At 57.1% G+C, this 21002-nt stretch overlaps 2 protein-coding genes across 15 annotated transcripts in view; one reads left to right on the forward strand and one right to left on the reverse strand.

The window, feature by feature from the left end:
• CCDC85C (coiled-coil domain containing 85C) overlaps positions 1–10564 on the forward strand; it is a 78149-nt gene extending 67585 nt beyond the window's left edge. For both annotated transcript variants that reach the window (XM_086365168.1, XM_086365169.1), the window contains 4 exons: positions 1524–1631; positions 6443–6538; positions 6829–6927; positions 7727–10564. In XM_086365168.1, the coding sequence (XP_086221294.1) occupies positions 1524–1631; positions 6443–6538; positions 6829–6927; positions 7727–7816 (393 nt within the window). In that variant the 3' untranslated portion in view covers positions 7817–10564. The remainder of the gene's footprint in view (positions 1–1523; positions 1632–6442; positions 6539–6828; positions 6928–7726) is intronic.
• A 373-nt stretch (positions 10565–10937) lies between these two features.
• CCNK (cyclin K) overlaps positions 10938–21002 on the reverse strand; it is a 30027-nt gene continuing 19962 nt past the window's right edge. For 8 of the 13 annotated variants that reach the window (XM_086365154.1, XM_086365155.1, XM_086365153.1 and 5 more), the window contains 8 exons: positions 19883–19988; positions 19344–19401; positions 18373–18542; positions 17781–18052; positions 17129–17162; positions 14943–14996; positions 14530–14601; positions 10938–12286 (listed from right to left, as the gene is read on the reverse strand). In XM_086365154.1, the coding sequence (XP_086221280.1) occupies positions 11661–12286; positions 14530–14601; positions 14943–14996; positions 17129–17162; positions 17781–18052; positions 18373–18542; positions 19344–19401; positions 19883–19988 (1392 nt within the window). In that variant the 3' untranslated portion in view covers positions 10938–11660. The remainder of the gene's footprint in view (positions 12287–14529; positions 14602–14942; positions 14997–17128; positions 17163–17780; positions 18053–18372; positions 18543–19343; positions 19402–19882; positions 19989–21002) is intronic. The other 5 variants (XM_086365162.1, XM_086365165.1, XM_086365161.1 and 2 more) reach the window with 1 other exon arrangement.

The following is a 21002-nucleotide window of genomic DNA, read 5'->3' on the forward strand; positions in this document are numbered from 1 at the left end:
CTGGGGCTCTGATGCCGCAGGTTGACCTAGACAGGCTGTGATGGGGCGTGACTGTCCCAGTTTCAGACAGAGGGCTGTGCCCGAGGTCCCCGAGTGAGATCCTGCCCACTTCTCCCTACTCTGCGCTCCCCCAGGCCATGGGAACCATGCTTAGCTGGGCGGCTGGTGTCTGTCTGACCGCCGAGGGTAGGGGTGGGGGTTGGGGGGGTTAATCAGGGAGTGGCCGCCTGTCCCCTGTTCTGGTCACCTCCACTCTTGGCCTGCAGACACAGGGCGCTAGAGACTGTGAGGCCTGGGGGGTCAGCCCTGGGCGTGATGGGTGGGGGGCAGGAGAGCAGAGCCCAGGGACTTGATGAGGGTGAAGGTCCCGTGGGAAACGGGGAACTGGATCCAGTGGCTGGCGAGAGGGTGGCAGGGTGTGTGCAGATGCCTCTGGGTGAGGTGGGGGGCGGGGGTGCTGATGAGAAGGAGGAGGTCCCCCCACCCCAGCCCCCCGCATGCCCCAGCGGGGCTGCTGCCCGTATTTCTCACCCCTGCCCTCCTCCCCTCGAAGGGTTTGTTTGGGCAACTCAACAGCCTGCTGATTTATAGGACTTTCCACTGAATTTTATCTGCCCAGCAGTGTTCCCGAAGTTCCTTTGAAGTAGAAGAGGGTGTTGGGTTCAGAAACGCCATCCCAGGGTCGAAGGGACTCAGAGGGCCCGCAGACCAAGGCTTCTGCTCGGCTGGACTGGGGGCTGTGCTGGTTTGAGTGTGACCCCTGGGTCCTCCCCCTGTCTGGGTCCAGCCCCAGCTTCTGTAGGGGGGCCGTGTGTTGCTTTGCCCAAGTGAACCACTTAAGGCCAAATCTATACTTGTTCATTCATTCATTCACTCTCTCCTCCCTCGTCCACTCCTTCTAAGCATGCCTTGGGCTTTAGTCACGAGCCCAGTGGCACTGGTTCCTGTGGACACAGAGGGCGAGGCCCGGGGCTCGCATTCGGGAGCTCCCTGTCCGATGGCGGAGGCTCGTGGGCAAGTGTCAGAGAGCTGTGCAGGCTCACTCCGTAGGCAGCCCCCAGCCTCTTGGTGGTGGGCGGACTTCCCTTTACCCAGGATGTGAGCCCCAGGGCTGGAGAGGCTGTTGCCCAGGCCTTGTGGGGGACCCCAGGGGCAGGATGCTGGCGCAGAGGGGCGAGGGTGGAGAGGGGTGGGGAGAGCCACCGACTCACTCACCTGTTTATTTGGCCACTCAGCAGATGTTTATAAAGCATGCAGCAGGGAGCGAATCAAAGCCCCTGGCCTCGTGGCTCTGATGCTTGAGTGGGGAGAGGGATGTCAAGGGCTTCTGATGGCCGTGGCGGTGAGGATGGATAGAGGGGGCGGGGAAGGGAGAAGGCACAGGCAGGGCCCCCTGGCAGGTGCCCTGAGGACCAGGCTGGGGAGTCTCGTGCAGTAGAGAGGCCAGCAGTCCTCAGCCCTCTCGGCGCAGCCTCCCACCCCATATCCAACCCCGCCCCCTTCTCTCTCTCTCTCTCTTGCAGCAGGCAGGCCCTGGGGAGTTCAGGACACTGCGGAAAGGCTTCTCCCCGTACCACTCGGAGTCCCAGCTCTCCAGCCTGCCGCCCTCCTACCAGGACTCCCTGCAGAATGTAAGTGCCCCTCCCCCAAGGCCCCACCATGCCCAGGAGGCCCCTGGACCCCCCCGGGGAATTGGAGGGGTGTGGCTCAGACCGTGCTTGCTTGTAACCTGCCCAGGGCCACGTGGGCGGTCACAGCTGAGCTAGATTGGGGACCCTTGGCTTATGCCCAAGCTCTTCCGGGGCAGCGCTTGGGCCCCTGACCCTTGACCTCCACCCTCGACCCTTGGAACCTTGTAAGTCTCCCAGTGTGTTGGTGGGAGGTGGAGGCCCAGCTTGAGATGCTGTCCCTGGCATCTCAGGCTGGTGTAGTGGCCATGAGGCCCAGCCACTGTCTCTCTGTCTCTGTGGGCATGTGTCCCTCCTTGGACGCAGCAGGGAGAGGCTGCCCAGCTGGGGTGGGGCTGGCCCGAGTCTGTGCGGGGGTTGCTACCCCAGGCTTGAGCTCAGGTGTATGCTTGCGTGCTTCAGTTCTTGCCAGGGCCCCCACAGTTGTCCTGGGTTCTCGCCTGGGCCCTGACCTGCCCTGGGAGGGCGGCAGGGGGCTCACTCCCCAGGATGTGCATGGTCAGCTCAGGACCGCTCCTTGTGGGTGAATGCGCGTCATTCCCGGGGACTCTGTGTGTGCAGAAGGCAGGGATCTATAGAGGCAGAGAGCGCGGTAGTGGTTGCCAGGGGCTTGGGGGAGCGGGGAGGAGGTGATGGAAGTGTTCTGTTGGGTGACTGCACAAATCGGTAAATGTGCAAAACCACCTCCCCCAGAAGCACGCGTTCGGGTGAGCCGTGTGATGCTTGCTGAGCATCTGTTACGTGGAGGGCTGTGCCGGGCTCTCCCCACTCCCAGAAGCCTTGTCACAGGGCGGGGACCTCACTGTCCCCGCAGAACAGATAGGAAACCGAGCCGGCCTGAGGTCACGGTGGGCCCGACTCTCTCCCAGGGTCCCGGCCTTGCTGCCCCCCTCCACCCCGGCCAGTGAGGGTGAGCCTGGGGCGCCTCCTGGGACTCCGAGCTGGCGTGAGAGGGCTGGCGCCGCTGCTGGCTGCCGGCGGAACCCTCTGCAGTTTCTCTCCGAGGCCTCGCACCTTCTCCAGGAATGTAGCTGCTGACGCTGCAGAGGCGGCAAAGCCCGCTGACGACAGATAATCCAAATATTTACCCAGGAGCCCCGTGGCTCAATGAGGCTCCAATTGCTTCCTGATGAAGGGCTCTGAAAAGCCCAACATCGCCCCCACGGGGGGCGGCTCTCCAGCCCTTCGTACCCTCTCCCTGGGCTGTGGGAATCCTCACCACTGATAGTACTGTGCGCTGAAGCCTCGGCAGGCTGCAAACTGTAAAGTGCTGTGTAAACTGTAAAGTGCTGTGCAAGCCCAGCTGGCTCCGGTGTGTGCCAGGCCTGTGGGATGTAAGCAGAGGAAGCTCGCTCCTCCAGGCTGAGCCCCTGAAGCCTTGACAGTGCTGCTTGGGCTGTCGGAGGGACGGAGGCTTCTGGAAGGCTTCCTGGAGGAGGCTTTAAGAGGGGGTCTGTGGGCCTCCCTTAAGCTGCCCTGCATGGCCAGGGGTTGTCACCCCACTTCAGAGGGAAGGCAGCTGAGGCCCACCGAGGAGAGGTGGGGTGGATTGCCAGGATCATATGGCTAGTCCATGCCAGAACCCAGGCCAAGCTGGGCCTGGGGGCCGGGGACCAGCCCGCAGCTCCACAGAGGCTGGGGTGCAGGTTCCTGGGGTGGAGGGGGAGGGTTGGGGTGTCTTGTGGGAGGCTGCCACAGAGAGGCCCGAGCTCAGGTGGAGGCTCGCGGTCCAGGCCTCTCAGGCTGTTTATGGAGCACAGAGCCTCTCTGGAGCGGCTGAGCGCTGAGCCCCATGTCCTGTGTACGGATGCACCAGGAGAGGAGGCTTGTGTGGGGAGGACCCTCTGACGCTGCCAGGGGTGCTGTCTCTTCTATACCTGGGTGTGGGCACACCTTCTGTGAGGCTATTTTAAGTGTCCATTTCAGTGGATTTTATTATCTTCACAGATCTGTGCAATCATCGCAGCAAAATGTCTCCCTCACCCCAGAAAGCAAGCCTGTGCTCATTAGCAATCCCTCCCCACCCCCTCCTGCCAGCCCCTGACAATCACTAATCTGCTTTCTGCCTCTGCGTTTGCCTTTTCTGGATATTTCTTATAAATGGAAGCATAACACGTGTCAGTCTTTGTCCCTGGCTTCTGAGCACGGGGTTCTCGGGTGAATCCACACCGCAGCAGGTGTCGGAGCTTTGTGCCTTTTTCTTATTAAGCAGCCCCCCACTGCGTGGGTACCCACGTTTTGTTCAGCTGTTCGTCAGGCGCTGTGCGTGGCTCTCTTTCCATTTTTGCCTCCTGTGATTGTGCTTCTCTGAACACCTGTGGATGGGGCACTTGTGTGGACATCTGTGTTCAGTTCTCTGGGGTGTACACTTGTCTCCCCACTTTGGGCGCTGCTCCTGGCGTCCCACAGCCCCAGGCTGGAGGCTTGGCCCCCTGGTTTACTAGCTGTTTGGCCTCAAGCAAGTCTTGCAGCCTTCCCTTCCCCATCTGTAAAATGGGTGCATAGAAAAGATGGCTTCAGCGCAGAGGGTTGCAGTCAGCCCTCGGTGGGCTGCCCTGCTCCGAGTGGGCACTTAGGGAGCTGGGGAGGCATCCTTGGGCCTTCCAGGCTGTGATCGGGGTCGGCGGGGAGGGGGGTTGGTCTTCCAGGGTGAGCTGGTTTGGGAAAAGCTCTCAAGTTTACAGTCCCGACCAGTGTTCGGCAGTGGCTTCGCCCATAGGCTCCTCTGCACACTCATTAAGTGAGTAAAGTTGCTCCGTTGTGTCCGACTCTTTACAACCCCATGGACTGTAGCCTACCAGGCTCCTCTGTCCATGGAATTTTCCAGGCAAGAATACTGGAGTGGGCTGCCATTTCCTTCTCCAGGGGATCCTTCTGACCCAGGGATCGAATCTGGGTCTCTCACGTTGCAGGCAGACGTTTTACCATCTGAGCCACTAGGGAATCCCCATTAGCACCTGGTATTGGCCCAGCGAGGAGGCCCAGGAAAGGGCTGGATTGCACAGCTTCCCCCAGCCACTCCTGGCTTTTGTTTCAGGAACCTGTCGGCAATTCTGGGAGCCCCAGGTGCAGAGGGGACCTGGGCCCGGAGCTGCCAAGGGCCAGGCGCCTCCTGGGGCTGTGTGTGTGTGACTGTCGCCCCCTGCTGGCCAGTGCGGGGAGGGCCGCCTTCTTTCCCAGGTGCAGACTTGGCTGTGGCCCACACCCCCTCCAGCCCCCTGCCCCCCAGGACCGTGTTTGGTTCGCCCACATGACACCAGAGACCAGGCAGCCTGGGCCAGAGTTAGGGAACAGCGTCCCAGGGCTCTGCACATGCCTTGCAACACACAGAGACCCTGGCTGAGAAACAGAGACTGAGATACAGAGTGGGTTGGGCCTCCCTGGAGAACCATGCCCACGCTCAGCTTTCTCAGACCCCAGGGCTGGGGGGTCTTGTCCTCTGTGTGGAACTGGGAGCAGGGCGAGCCTGCCAGGCTCCCCTGGGAGCAGGTCCAGGCCATGCTGGCAGGTGGGGTGACTGCAGAGGTTGGCTGCTGGTGGTGGAATGTTCCAGACCCCGAGGGTCCCTGCACAGCGCGGCCTGGCGGGGCAGGATCCTGGGGCCATAGCCTCATCTTCCGAGCTCACTGAGTTGGACTGGTTTCTGGAGGGGTCATCGGGCAGTTGATGGAGAAGAAAACCCAAGAGTCAGAGACGGGAGGGACGCCCAAGACCCCAGGGTCTTCTCTCCCTCACGCACTCCCTGGGGACTTCTCGGTGTTTTTCTCTCTGGCTTCCAGCACCTGCTGCTTTATCTCAGGCCCTGGCCCAGCGTCTCCTGACCTGGCTCCTGCTGGCCCCAGGGCTCCAGCTGTCTCTGAGTGTGAGCTCCTTCCATGCGGCCTTGAGTCCTTCCTGACCTTGCTCTGGGGCCTGGGGTGTCCCCACTGCAGCCCGAAGGCCTGCCTCCTGCCCCATGGCCGCCTGGCCAAGCGCCCCTTGCCCAGGAGAAGCTGGGCAGATGCTCGACCTCCAACACGGGCAGGCAGGGCAGGCAGGGGACCGGAGGCTGGATCCCTTCCTCTCCCGGACTCATCTCCTGGCCTCCCAGGCTGTTGTGGGAGCCCGGCTCTTAGTTGCCAGTTAGAGTGTTTGCTGAATGTGGTGGCCATTCTCAGACAGGGCTGGGAGGGTCAGGACTGGGAAGCCTGGCTCAGGGCTAGAAGCCCCACGATGGCCCTAGAGGATGGAAACTGGGCCGGGAGAGGGGACTTAGGAGTCAGGCTATGTGGGGTTAGAGCCCAAGCCCTTCCGCATCTTCCTAGGTGACCTGCCAAACAGAACAGTAGACCTTCCCCGTGGGCTGTTTACAGGGGCCTATGGGAAGGGGATGCAGAGGATGAGATGGTTGGATGGCATCACCAACTCCATGGACATGAGTTTGAGTAAACTCTGGGAGTTGGTGATGGACAGGGAGGCCTGGTGCGCTGCAGTCCATGGGGTCGCAAAGAGTTAGACACGACTGAGGGACTGAACTGATGGGATTTGGGAAGTGGGGAGGTTTCTTGGGAAGGGCGAAGGTTTCTCGCTGCTCCTCTGCCCTGGCGCAGCCCTCCCTCCCAGCCTCCTCTGCCCCCATTACCTCAGCCCCCGTTTCCTCCCACCCGGGCCCTGTCCCAGATGCAAGGCCCTCTGCCAGCCGCTGGTCGCCCGGTGGCTGCCCCTGGGAGCCAACCAGGGCGAGCTCTGAGCTCAGACACAGTCCATTCCCGCAGGGCCCAGCCTGCCCGGCTCCCGAACTGCCCTCGCCCTCCTCCAGCGGCTACAGCTCCGTGGGGCAGAAGCCCGAGGCCGTGGTGCATGCGATGAAGGTGAGGACCCGGCCCTGACAGCTCCCGCTCCCTCGGGGGGCCCGCACCTCGGTCCCTGCTGCTGTTCTGGACTCTGACCTTGGACCCCACATTTGCCCTCCCTGGGCCTCGGGGCTACTGAGCAACAGGGCAGGGAGGCCGAGGGGGTGCCCTGGCTGCCTGGAACACTGTGGGGGAGGGGTTTGGGGGTGCTGGGTGGCAGCCGGGGGCGCTGAGGCCTGGGGGAGGTCAGGTGGGGGCGGTGGGCAATGCCCAGGGCCTGCCTGGTGATCTCGGGACCGCCCCTTCAGGTCCTGGAGGTGCATGAAAACCTCGACAGGCCACTGCAGGACAGCTGTGAGGAGGACCTCAGTGAGAAGGAGAAGGCCATCGTCCGAGAGATGTGCAACGTGAGGTCCCGGGGCAGGGGGGTGCTGGCTGGGTCCCGCTGGAGGGGCGAGGGCCTGGGGTCTGGGGGCAGGCTCTGGGGCTCCAGGAGCCCTGGCCTCTCTCTGGCCCCCTCCACCTCCTCCTCCCCTCCCCCTTTCTCTGCCCCATCTTCCTTCTTCCCTGCTTCCCCTCCCTGAGAACAGAGTCCCTGATCCTGGTCTGGTTTGCCCAGCACGTCCTGACCCTTGACCCCTGACCTGTCTCCCAGTGTTGCTCTGGCTGCTGGTGGCGCACAGGTGGTGCTCAGACTGTGGGTGCCCGTGGGACCCTCTCTGCTCTGCGAGCCCCCCAGCCCGGGGCTGCCTTGGCTTTGGGAAGCTGGGCCCCTCTGGGGCTTCGGGGAAGCAGAGCATCCTCCTCCCGTCCGCCTGGTCAATGCGTGCTGTCCCTGTGGGACCTCGAGGGAGCCAGGAGGGAAGGGGGGTCACAGGGGCTGCACCCAGGCCCCACTTGGGGTGGTGTGTCCTGAGTCCCCCTCCTCTGCCCATGCCCCCACCCCCACCCCTGCCCCGGGTCTGTAGACCCCACTGGACCATGATGAGGCCAGGTCCGCACCCAGACGTGCTGTGCGCCGAGGTGGGGAGTGGTGGTGAGGGTGAGCGTGCACAGACTGGGTCTGAGGGTCTCCTCCGTGACCCCCCTGGCTCCAGGGCTCTAGGGGACGCGGGCGATCCTGAGCAACGGGGCAGTCTGTGCCCACAGGCCCCCGGGGCGGCTTGGGGCAGGCCTTCCCCTCACAGTGCCCCCTCCCCCCCACAGGTGGTCTGGAGGAAACTGGGAGATGCTGCCAGCTCCAAGCCCTCCATCCGGCAGCATCTCTCTGGGAACCAGTTCAAAGGGCCTTTGTAGGCCGCTTCCCCGCGGACGTGGACTTGGCCCCGGTGCCGAGCTGCCGGCTCCTTTCTCCGTGGTGCACTGTACATAGGACGCTGCCTGTCGTGGCCTGGCTGCTGGGGTGCGGCCCCTCGCTCCTCTCAGACACCAGCATAGTGGGGAGACGGCTCCCCAGCAGAGCAGCCTGGATGGCTTCCTTCCTGCTCCGGGGCCCGGCGGTGGGCTCCATTGGCGAGAGGCTGAGGAGTGCTCGGAGATGCCCAGCCCCGGCAGAGGGGCACCCCTGGCTGTCGCCTGCCCGGGACAGCAGCCGCCGGCTGCCAGACTGCTGCCACGGGGCTCCTCTTCTGAGCCACCAGCCGGGGCCTGAATGCCGGCTCCCCGAGCAGAGTCCCTGACTCTAGGATGAGGGGGGCTCCGCTGCGGCCCCTCCTCTAGCCCCCAAGCCTGGCGCCTCCCTGATGCCAGCCACTGCTTGTTTTTAGATTCCACACCCCCACCCTTGGTCACGCACCCTCTGCCATGTTCCCTCGCCTTGTGCCAGGTGGTGCCCCATCTTTCTGGGTCCCTCATGCCCAGGGGCCTGAGGCACTTCCGGGTCTGTGCTCCACATGACGGGCCGGGTCTGTCTCTGTGCAGATGGCACCAGGCCGCGGCCGGGCCCCTGCTCAGGAATGGTGCCCCCGCGCCTGGTCCCCTCCTGGGTGACTGTGTGCGGAGCTGCGTGGCTGCAGGTGAAGGGGTTCTGCCCTCCTTGTGAGGGGCCCCCCTGGGCTCTGGCTTTCATTTTCCTGTGTGACCTTCAGCAAGTCACTCAGCATCTCTGGGCCCCTGGTGGGGAAAAAAGGAGGACTCAGAGGATCAGGGCCAGCAGCTCAGGCACAGCGTGGGGGCCAGTGGGGACCCTCCTGCTGGAGGGGCGGCTGGTGGGGGGTGGGTTGCGGAGGAGTCCCGCTGCCTTGCACCCCGTCGGTGGGTGGCCACCTCCCTTTCTGAGCTTCAGTGTTCTCTCCTGTCAACAGCGAAGCCTAAGGCCCTCCTTGCAGGGCTCTGAGGATCAAATAAGACCTTTGGTGTAAAATGACCGTGTATAAAACTGTAAAGCGAGACATGTAAATGTTAAAATTTATGTGGGAGGGGAGTGAGGCCTAGAGGCTAGAGGCCTTCGTTTCCAGTTCCTCCAGCACTGCTGACCCCTGCGTCTCGGCCGTACCGAGAGCTTGGGCGGTCTGAGAGGCTGTCTTGGCCTCGTCCAGGCTCTCATGAGGGGCGGGGACCAGGTGAAGGGACGGGTGAGGCTGCCCTGGGTCTCCCCCTGGCGGGGACTCGGAGCCATCCCCACTGCCTGTCTGCCGTTGGCACCCTTGGGTGAACAGTCCCCGGGGAGAGGCCCGTGTCCGGGGAGTGCCGAGTGGGTGCTGCTGATGGTGTCGGGCATGGTCCTGACACCCCGGGCGTTACCGAAAGCTGTGGGCGCCCTGGGAGGAGCTGGTCCTTAGGCCAGGTGGTGAGCACTGTCTCTAGGGGTGTGCACTTGGAGCTGGGTGATTCCTACACAGGTGGGCAGCGAGCTGGAGGGCAGAGGCTCCCCCCCACACCCGGGTCCTGGGTCTCCTGGGTGGGAGCCATATCCAAGAACCCCATGTGTTATGTTTGGGTCAGGCTGGCTTGGCCACCAATGAAAATAAGCAATAAGTCAGGTGTCCTGGTACCTGCGGGTCTCCTGCAAACTGATGTGGGGAACGGGCCTCAAAGGGACCTTTCCCCGGTGGAGGGAGGTGACCCTGCCCCTAACGCTGCGGTGGTGTCCAGAGCCAGCGCTGCCTGGGAACGGCTTTCCAGGACACAGCCGTACCTGGGATACCATCTCATTCACATAAGCTGTTGGAAAGCCTGCAGCGCCTCTGGCCGGTCTGCGCCAGGCCCTGGGCCGTGGCTACAGCAGGAACCCACGGCTGGGAGGAGGATCCCGGGGGCCAGCTCAGGGGAGTCCCAGCTCTGCCACTAAGCAGGGAGTGTGCGCAGGGCGACCACGGCGCCCCTCCTCCCGTCTGGAGCCTTAGCTCTGAAGCTCGAAGGTGGGGGTGTCGCTGAACCTGGTGTCCTTTCGTGAAGGTTCGTTTCAGATACTCTGCTGCCGGAGCCCCATGGGACCCCTGTGCTGTGGCTTTCGTCCCCACTGTGGTGGATGTCACCTTCCAGCCTCATCCCTGGTGGCCAGGCCCATCCTGGAATCGGAATCCACTGAGCACATTTTTATCCAAAAGTTATTAGCCACACATCAGTGTTTGAAAGAGAAAAGTGACCTTTCATTTTTTTTTTCTTTCTTGAAAACTTGAGAGGAAACCATGCATACTACTGACTTTTTTTTTTTTTAAAGAAACAAAGGAAATGCATGACTGCAGAGCGGTAGAGGTGTATATTTTTCATAACGTGGGGGAAGTATTTGTGCTGCTCTCTGGGAACGGGCGCGTGCCTGGCTCTCGTCCCCGGGCTGGCAGCCACACTGTCTTCCGTGGGACGTGATAGCTGGAGCACGGGCCGACCCCACCCCAGCTCCGGGCAGCGCCGGTAGCCCTGGACTCCTGTGCCCGTTTCTACCTTCTATTGAACCACTTTGATTTGGGGAGAGAAAAAGAAATAGAACTTTTTGATAGTGTGGTAAAAACATTGATTTGAACTATTTTAGTAAAAGGAGTTAACAGAGAAGATTGTGATAGTGTATACTTTGTGCTAGATAAATAAAGGCTCCTTGCAAGCCTCCGTGCGCAGTGCTCATTTGTCTCTGGTGATGGGGCCCCTTGGCGCGGATAGTGGGGCTGACGCCTGCTGCTCCAGGGCCTCCAGTCAGACCAGCAGGGGAAAGGGTTTCCAATTTAAACCCAGGTCTGACCCAGGGACCTGCCTATGGAGGGAGATGGACAATCCCAAACCAGCACCACATTCAACTACTTCCTCCGGAGAAAGCCCGTGCCGGTGCCTGATGTGGGGGGCGGGCCCCTGAAGGCCCTCCTGGGCCATCTCCTGGGGGCCCTTCCTCCATGCCCTGCTCCTGTGCCCCAGGAAGAAGACCTGCTTCTGGGCTGCAAACCCCAGGAGCGCCCCCCCTTCTGCCCGTAACAAACCAAAGGGGCCATTTCAGAACTGATTTTATTGGGTAACTGACTGAAGGAGTCTCATTTGTAACCAAGATGGAATTCACAGTATGTTGTTACATTCACACTTAAAAAATATATCTCTATGTATAGGAATTTGCAAATTGATGTAAACATACATTACTTCCAAGAACATCTCTCCCTTTCTCCCTGGAGGAAAAAGAATAGAGCCATCCAAGCAAGGCAACCCCTTCAGAGTAACTTGAACACAAAGGGTGTGGGTTTCTCTAAATCAAACAGCCGTTCATCTGGCCTGGGAGTCACGGCGAGAACACCGTGAATGACAGCAATGACGAGAGCTTGACTTCAGAAGGAGGTGGACTACTGAAAACCGAGTTTCCAGGGAAAATAGGCACTGGTTTCTAGAAGGAAACGCACTCCTCACTGAAGCTGCGTGTCGGACCAACATGGCTGGTGAACGTTCTCACCAGTGTGAAGTAACCTGGTGCAGGGCCCCAGGACGCGCTGAGACCAGAGGCGGTGGGGTCACAGCCGGCGGCCTGGGCCCCCCGCGGGCTGCTCTGCCCACTCTCCACGTGCGCAGGAGCACCCTGATTTCATCTCCGGGGTCCCGTCCACTTCTTCCCATACTACAACTGTTGAGATTATTCAAGGTACTCTGCTGCTTACCCACTTAAACTACTTTTCAAGTTGATTAGAAAAACTTTTAAAAAAACAACAAAGGAAAAGAGAGGCGTCAAAGGTTATCTCATCCAGGCTGCCCGCCCCAGACCCCCGACGGGAGGCATGCCGGGTGGGGGGATGGGCGGGGGCACAGGGGGCTGTCCTCCCGGGGGCACCGCCGGGGGCGGGTAGCTGGCCGGTGGCAGGCCCAGGCCCGGGGGCGGGTGCGGCGGGACCGCGTGGGTCGGGGGCAGGCGAGGGGGTGGGGGCGGGAAGTTGGGGTTGTAGGTGGGCGGGGGTGGGGGGTAGCCAGGAGTTGGGGGAGGGATGGCAGGCGGCGGGAAGGAGGCGGGGGGCGGGGGCACGGGCGGCGGAGGCGGGTTGGGTGGGTAGACGTGGGGGTGGTAGGGCAGGTGGGCCGGCGGGCCGTAGGCGGGGGGCAGTGCCCCGTAGGAGGGGCCCTCGGTCTTCATCATGGACTGCAGGCTCTGGTAGCCCTCCCCGGACATGTAGGAGCTGCTGGTGGACATCCCCGTCATGTAACTGGAGGGCGGTGGAGGCGGCGGCCGGTGCGGCAACGGCGGCGGCTGGTGCACGGGCGCTGGGTGGGCCGGAGGAGGGATCTGGACCTTGGGGAGGTCGCTGGCTTCCACGGGGCCTGGAGGCTCGGCCTCACCCAAAGCAGCTGCGAGGGGTGGCTTCCGGTCTGCGGAGGGGAGACAGGTCACTGGCCGGCCCAGGCCGCTGCCTCCCAAGCAGGCGGCATGTGGAGGCGGGGGACACCGCCCCCTTAGGGCTCCAGTGCAGCCCAATTACCCCTGGGGCTCCCGGCCCTGTCGCAGCGCCGTGGGCCACTTTCCCAAGGAGCAACAAGCCGCCTCTGTGGCCGGACAGCACGGCCCGCGCTCGTGTCCTGACGCTGTTGGCTAGTTTTCCGCCACACAGGCTCTCCACCTCGCTTCCCTTGGTCCCGAGCGCAGGAGACACAGGCGTCCCTGCACGGGAAGCCCCTTCCACTCCAGCCCCACATCTAGCACAAACACGTGCGGGCCCCTTCTTTCTGCCCATCTCTGCCCCCGGAGAAGGTGAGCCCAGGCCGGGGCCAGACCACACCACTGTCTGCTGAGAGATGGTCACGCTGGTGACCTGGCATCAACAACACGTGGGCCAGTGTCTGACCACCCCCCTCCGCCCCGCGGCAGGTCTGACCGGTGCCCTGTCCCAGGTCCCTGGGCCCCCCGAGGCTCAGAGGTCTCTGGAGCACCTCCCACACACCAATTTCCGCCTTCTCTAGCGAAACGCTCCGCCTTCCAAAATGATGCCACAGGTAAAGAAGGGAAGCTCTTTACAACTTCCCGCCTCCCTCTCTAGTGATGTCGCGGAGGCATCCTAGTTGACTGGGTGCCTGTGAAACACTTCTCATTCTTTCTTCTCCACGTGACTCCACGTACAACTGCTTCCTCTTCAAAGTGTACTGAGAAGAGACGCTGCCAACAGAAAGCAGGCACCAGAGCCCGGAGCCTGAGGTCTACTGCGCTCCTGCCCAGACTGGGTCAATGTTCCTAACTTGGCAGGGCTGTTGTTTTCCTAAAACTAATTCTAAATTCATTTCTCCTGGGTAGTTCACTATCTCTGGATACAAGAGATCAGAGAATATTCAGATATGCTTAGAATTCACAACATCCTCACTTATCTGGCTGTAAAAACAATTTTCTGAGAGGAGCTGTGGCCTGCCTGGGTGCCGGTAGCAGAGGGGCCAGTGGGGCCACTGCAGCAGGGCTGGGGCAGGAGGGACGGGCGGTGAGGCAGCGGCAGGGCCCACTGCCACCACTGCCAGCAGGGCTGCAGCTTCTGAAGCCATAGGAGGAGGAAGGTGGGCAAGGGGATGACGGACACGGACGTGGAGGGGGCAGAAGCCCTGGATGTAGACCTTATGCAGCTTCTTGGAGTCACATGTAGGCCAGAAAAATGACACTTCTGACGGGCAGAGGAGATTTCAGGTCAGTGGACACAGCCATGGATTACTTCTCTGGGATGCTCAAGCTGGAGTGCAGACTCATCCGAGCCCCTTCCGGTCCAGCCCCCTGCCTCACGCCCCTTACCCCCTTCCCGGATGCACCCACACCACCCCCGCCCACATCCTCAGCACCAGCACCGTTCATGACAGGAGCTCCATCTTGGGTGTCTCCCCGCGGGGGGCCCTCTAAAGAGTTTAGCTTGGGGTCTGATGGGGGGCTGTAGGGAATAGACCCTCAAGAACGAGACACAAGAGAAGACTTCCAGTATTTTTCAGGCCTGAGGACTGGAACTGCCCTTGGTGTAAACCTGTGAATTTTTCAGAGGGGAAGTTGTTTCCACTGTGGAAAGTGTATCTAGCTGCAGAGCCCTTAAGTGAACTCAGAAATGTGAGACAAGAGTAATATATCCAGAGGGGGAAGGGGGAGGGGGCTGGATGGTGTGGGGTCAGGGTAGTGGGAGGATGAGGTTAGGGGAGCGGGGCTGGGAGTTGGAGAGGGTGCAGACTGACTGGGAGACCCTGTGGGTCATGAGAACACATCTCTCTCGGTCAGTCTGCACCCTCCCCAACTCCCACCCGCCTGGACCCCCTTTGTGTTCCAGGGGCTTCCCTGGTGGCACAAACAGTAAAATCTGCCTGCAGTGCAGGAGACCCTGGATCAATCCCCTGGGTCGGGAAGATCCCCTGGAGGAGGAAATGGCAACCCACTCCAGTATTCCTGCCTGGAGAATTCCATGGACGGGGGAGCTTGGCAGGCTACAGTCCATAGTCGCAAAAAGTCGGACAACACTGAGCGAGTTTTCACACCCAGGTCATTAATGTCTTTTTAAATTTCTGAAATTATTCTAGAAATTTTCCCCAGGACTTCCAAAATCTGTCCTTCAAAAAGGCACAGAGAAAAACTGGTCTTCCCAGAGACCAGCAGCACTCACCTGGAGGTGGATGGGCTGGAGGCAACGGAGGGTGAGTGGGCTCGATTTTGGGGATTTTAGGTGGTGGTGGTTCTAAAAAGAAAAAATAGATTTTAAAAAGCTATTATTCATGTAGAATAAACATGTCACAGAGAGAGAGAGAGAGAATGAAAAGAAAAATGTACCGTTAAGGAATTTTTTTGGGGAAAAGGCAGATATGAAGGCTTTAAGGGAAGCTAAGGACAGACTGGCTAAACCATCCTTTTAAAAGAACGAAAAGGAAATCAAACAAATACATCCCTTGGTCCCCCCGCCTCTGCCCCTGCCAACGCCCCACACCTCTCACCACCTCCCCCACAAAACAAAAATGGCCAGCCCGTTTTCCGCATCTGCCCAGTTTCCTCCTGACCACCTAAGACAAGCCCTCCAATGACCTGAGAGAAGTGGAGTGAATCTCAGGTGCCAAGTGGTATCCATCGGGGTCCACCCTAACACAGAGAACACAAAGAAAGGCCCCGAGTGTGCACAGGAGCAACTGCCGCTGTTTAATTCTTGCTCAGGCACATCCGAGTTTATTTTCTCATAAGTATTTACTCCCAGTTATCAGCATATTAACTGGAGGCTGGACGCGAGCAGACGTAACAGCAAAGCAGTCGGGACCACTTGGGGCAGAGCACACGGCCCACCCTTTGGGGTGGGGCGGCTGCATGGAACTGGCACCCCCAGTGACCACCTGGCTAAGTGGCCAAGACAGGCTGCACTGCGTCCAGTATCTTCCAGTCACGAGGAGAGAGAGTATACATACAACCAAAAGAGCACTCTATCTTCTCGTATGTATTTTTGGTTCTTTCTTCTTGAAACTTGCTCTATTGTAGCTTGTACACCACTCTGCTCTGGAGTTGCTCAACATTCCTGGCTTCCTCCGTCTCAGACACAGGCTGAATTCAAGGTCCAGGGACGGCCCCTCTTTGCCCTCTTCCCGAGAGATCCCCCCGACCCCATTCCCCAGTCTCCATGCCGTGAGTACTGCCAAGAAACTTTCTGAACTGAGCGAGCTCAGATCGTGCCATCTCCTGCTCACACATCTCCAGTGGCGCCCCAGCTTCTGCAGCACCCACCCTCCACTAGGTGGGCACGGTCACTGCTTCCATCCCACCTTCGGTTCTAGCCAAAGCTATTGCCCTTTACCCCACAGTCCAGTAAAACTCCTTTCTCTTGTTTTCTCTAAAATTCTCATTCCACTGATCACTTTCATCTACCTAAACACTCCACCCTGTCAGCCCCAGCTAACTGGCGTCAGCCCTCCTCGAGGCCCACGGGCTTGTCTCTGCCTCTCACAGGGTGGCACTGGCTCAGCGGACCGTGCACCCACGTGAAACAGAGCACAGCCCCTCCCTCTTCTGTGTCTCACACTTGCTGCTTACCCCTCTGGAGCTAAAAAAAAAGATCTCCCCTGTACTGAACTCATCATTTCCCCAAAGATCCTGAGAAAAATGTAGCTTTACTGTAATGTGAAGATCTCACAACAGTTCAATAAATAATTCCCGGGATTCCTACCCTGGAACCAAGCAACAGAGAAAACAGAGAATCAGAAATACGCCCGGTCTGTGCCCGCACAGGGGTCAGCACCGCCAGCCGGCTGAGTCGGAGGCACAGCGCCTCTAGTCTTCTCCTCTGTGACCGTCTGGCTTCCCTCCCCTGTGGTTTCCAGCACAGAAACAAGTTAACCAACTCGGATCCACAAATATGGGGCGAACAGGTGCTGCAGAGAAGCCTGGCCCTGGAAGCAGCAGGCGGCACCCTGGCTCGTGGCTCCCCTCCTTTCTACGTGCACGCTGCTGCTCGCTGCTTGGCCGGGGGCCTTTACTCTGTTGACTGCGGTGGGCTTAACTAACCTTCAAAAATAAATGCTGCTGCAGCAGTTTGCCTACATTCCTATTTTGATATACAGTCGGCCCCTTGCATCTGCAGACAGGGAGGGCAGACCATGAAACTCGAGTATCTGGGACTCTGGTATCCAAGGCAGGTCGCGGAGGCCGCCCCTGCCGCTGATACCAAGGAGCGACCGCATGTTGCTGAGCACGTTTTCACTGCCGCTAGTGTTTTTCCACTCCAGCACTCTCGCCTGGAAACTCCCACGGACGGAGGAGCCTGGGGGGCTGCAGTCCATGGGGCCGCTAAGAGTCAGGCACGACTGAGCGACTGCACTTTCACTTTTCACTTTCATGCATTGGAGACGGAAATGGCAACCCACTCCAGTGTTCTTGCCTGGAGAATCCCAGGGACGGGGGAGCCTGCTGGGCTGCCGTCTATGGGGTTGCAAAGAGTCGGACAGGACTGAAGCGACTTAGCAGCAGCAGCAGCAGCAGCAACAGCAGCAGCAACAGCAGCAGCAGCGTTTTCCTTTGTACTGACACTTTCTGTTAGAGTACAATCCCAAAACACAGAGTCAGGGAACACAGAGAGGACAATGCACGTAGGGTACAGTTTTGGATGGGCTCCAAAGTTAAATTTTAAGGTCAATCTAAATCTGAAAGGAAATGATTTTTTGATTAAGAATGTAAAGTTTTGATAAACAACACATAAAACTAAAACAGGAAACACAAGAACAGCAAATTACCTGCTGCTTTGTTCTCTTCTTTGGGAGAAACAACCTGTTACAAAAAAAAATACACAGTGGTTAACAAGACTCTGAAAAGTAACCATCAGAAAAACCGATTATTCAGGCACTGCAGAATCACAGCCAGAACACGGCCTCAGACAAAAATTAACCTTGGCTTGAACCTGCAGAGCAAACCAAGGCACCTGACAGATTTCTGCCTCCCTCCTCTTTCCCTTTCAAATAGGACAGAAGGACTGGCTTTTCTGCACAGCGAGCCCTGAGCCCTCCTTGAGCTGTGGGCACCGTGGTGAGCGGGGGCTGCTGCCTCGCCACTGTCCCGCAGGGCTTCCCCCTACCATAGGGAGGGACCTTTAGATACCCCACGTCACTGACAGACCGGGGAGACACCTACCCCAGCAGTGTGTGGACGCGCAAATGACCCCTGGCAGGTTCTGGGGCTCCGGCACAGCAACAGCAGGGCTGGAGGACAGAGCTGCCCTGGCTCCTAGAGGCCTCCCCTCCCACCACACCAGCGGTCCAGCTGCCCACGGACATGCAGACGGCTAAGTTGCAGTTCCAGGCGATCCCTCAGCAAGGGGAACACACGCAGTGTGTGTGTGTGTGTCGGGGGTAGGGGGTGGGGGTTGCTGTGGGGAGCCGGCGCACTCACCACGGCTCGCTTCGCCTGGCGGGGGGGACTAGGCTGCGGTGATGGTTTCTTGGGTGGTTGGGCTGGCGGCGGCGGCGGCTGCTGGGCCGGCTGCTGCGAGTCCTTCTGCGGGGGCTGGGGCGGCTCGGGGCCTGGAGGCGGCTGTGACGGTGGCACTGGTGCCACTTGCGGTGTGGGCTGGAGAGATGGGGGCTGCTGCAGCTGGTGGGGGGTGTGATGAGGCATCTGTTGTTTCCCTTGGGAGTACAGATCCAGGATTTGGTGGCAGATGTCTAAACGAGAGGCAACAATTGCGTTCCTCACAAGGTGATGTTTTAAAATCCCCCCATGTCCCTTGCAGCTGTGATGCCCCTACAAGGACCATTATGCCAGGTCGTATCTGTATTAATAAATCACCCATCTCTGGTGTGCGCAGCACTGGTGTGCATTTTCAGTTCACCAAAACAATGTGCTTGGACAGAATTAACACTCTATATTAGAGAATTTAAGTAAAGAATAGTTTGCATGTACCTACTGGGGAAAATCCATTCTCGGGACTCAAGGCTCCCAGGGAAGAATGATCAGCCTGCAGAATACTCAGCAAGCCCCGTACCTTCCAAAACATCCACAGGGACGTCTTGCACGAACTGCTCCCACCATCTCCTGTACATGGGTTTGGAGGTCCATTCCTGTATTTCAAATTTGCACAAACGTCCCGCAAGATACATCACCGCCACTGCTATGATCTCTGGTTCCCACTGTAGTGACAAGGTCGTGCAGAGACTAGTTCAACAAGAAAAAGAGGTGACTTGACTTGGATGATCAAACACTTATGACTAACCACATGCATGGAGATTAGATGCTGTATCCAAATGTCTGTTTGCTTATATACCCCTATACATGATCAAACACAGTATTATTAATTAGCAAGTTTTTAGCCTTCTAAATGTACTGAAATGAGTTACTTAACTACAGCTACTAATCTGTCTGTTCCTTAAAGAGGCAGAAGAATTCCAGCACATTCAGAAACTGCTGTGCCATGAAATACGGGTGAATTTAAGTTCTTAAGTGGCTGGAATCCTGGTGCTGATGCTTCTCCTCACGTGAGGCAACGCTACTCGTGGGCATTTTGTTCCCCATACAATACCTCATTAGATCTCTGGGCTACAAGAACATCAAGGCTCTAGAATCATCACAAAAAGTATAAAACTGCAGATACATACTCTGCAACTTTTCCAAAATCAAATGGATTTAAGTATTTACTTGTCAAAATTCTCTGGTATATTGTGTTGGACTTCTGTTTCAAGCCGGTGGTAAGGCTTCAGCATCCTGTACCACCATGAAGTGACAGGTTACCCCTCTGCTGGGCTTCAGCATCCTGTACCACCATGAAGTAACAGGTTACCCCTCTGCTGGGAAGCAGATGACCTGGATTTTATTTAACCGCAGCTCTGCTGTGTACTGGGCCCTAAGGCTGGGGCAAGTCAGTCTCCCCACTACAAAATAAGGGGTTCGGGTTAGATGACACATAAAGTCCCTGCCTGTTTGAAAACACCGTGATTAAACCCATGTGAACACATGTACCTGTCATTGACGAATGTCCATGCCATTTGAACCAATTTTTGAATTTTGTTTTTGTCACCTAGAGATGGGAAAGAGAAGGCAAATTAGTAGCAACAGAAAGAAAAAACAATAAACAAGAGGCAACAAGTACTTATTTAAAGCCTACCACGTGCTCAGCAGCAGTCCTAACACGCAGCAAAGAGCTGCTGCCGGGGAGCCAAGGCCAGATGAGCGGGCCCAGGGCCTGCCTCTGTGCTCCTTCCGCACAACCCACACCGAACCACCATTTACGGGAAACCTGGCTCTGAGGCTGATTTTATTAGGCTATTTAAAAAAATTCTGACTCATTTTCCTGCCTCATATCACTTGGCAACTGGATGACAGAGTCTGTTTATACATAAAAGGAAACAGCATTAGCAGCTATAATATGAATTGTCTGGCAAGCTATGGCCTGGGTACTTCACACACTGAACTTTCTGCTTTTCTATCTTGAAAAGTATAATCTTGAGTGTCATCAAATTATTATACAGATGATTTCAGAATGAAGAGGTTCTCCTCACCTTTGAGCTGTTTTGCATACTTGAGCAGGAACTGGTACGGGTGTTCTACCTGTAAATCGAACTTTATGGTCTGCAGTAAGATTCTCTCCAGAACCATTACTTCTTCCTAAAAATGAAATAACAAACACTGGGGTAGTCATTTCAATCACAGGTCTGAACCAGCATTAAAAAAGTGAGCTTTCCTTTTATTCTCTCTCCCAAATTCTATTTTAGAAACTATTTTTCATTCCCTTTCTCTTCTCTCCCACTCAGGCCTTTAACATGCTCAGGAGACGATATAATTCTCAAAAGAACTACAAGTAGGAAAACAAAACAATCAGAGTTAATTTTTAAAACTATTGGAAACAAACATTCTCAGAAATGTTATTACTTTCAATACACACGAGCCCCCTTTACAAAACAGATATTTACTTTATAGATACATTAATAAAACTTGGTTTCCTTCCAAACTTCCATTAAAAAATGCAATCTTTCAGGCATTTACACTGAAAATTTTAAGCAAGAAAGGTTATAACAGTGACAGCTTCATGGATACCTGGACAGTGAATTGTACCAGTTAAAAGTGTGTGTGTGAATGAGGCACATCATTACTGTGTTTTAATCTTTCACCTTCCTGAAGCAGGCTTCCCCAATGTCATTTATAGAATAAATCATCATTTTCTCTTTTATCAAACAACATCCTAAGCTACCTATACATACACACGTGTGCTCACATACAATCTTTTTTTTGTTCACTGATCTGTTTGTCTATTTCTGTACCAGGACCAAAGAGGTTAAACATCAACAGTTCAATTATTACTTCTCTTTTAAAAAACGTTTCTTGTTTTTGCATGTTCCCCCTAACACCTGCATTTTAATATCGTTTTATTTGGTACTGTTCTAGAAAAAATGAAGGCCACTATGTTCTGATTGGGAACTCACTGATTTATATAATGGACCTCTTAATTACACTATCTTCCTATCTTTATATAATGGACCTCTTAATTACACTATCTTCCTATCAAAAATTTGTTTATGAAAATCTTCTTTCTAGTCCTTTCATAGTTCTAAAGTCTCCCAGCCCCAACATGGTTTTTATAAATTTCTTTTAAGGTTTATTCCTAGATATATTATTTTACTG

Source organism: Bos grunniens, chromosome 21 (assembly GCF_055505025.1).
Source record: "Bos grunniens cultivar Pamir isolate PY7600 chromosome 21, Bosgru_T2T1.0, whole genome shotgun sequence".
NCBI classification, from domain to species: Eukaryota; Metazoa; Chordata; class Mammalia; order Artiodactyla; family Bovidae; genus Bos; species Bos grunniens.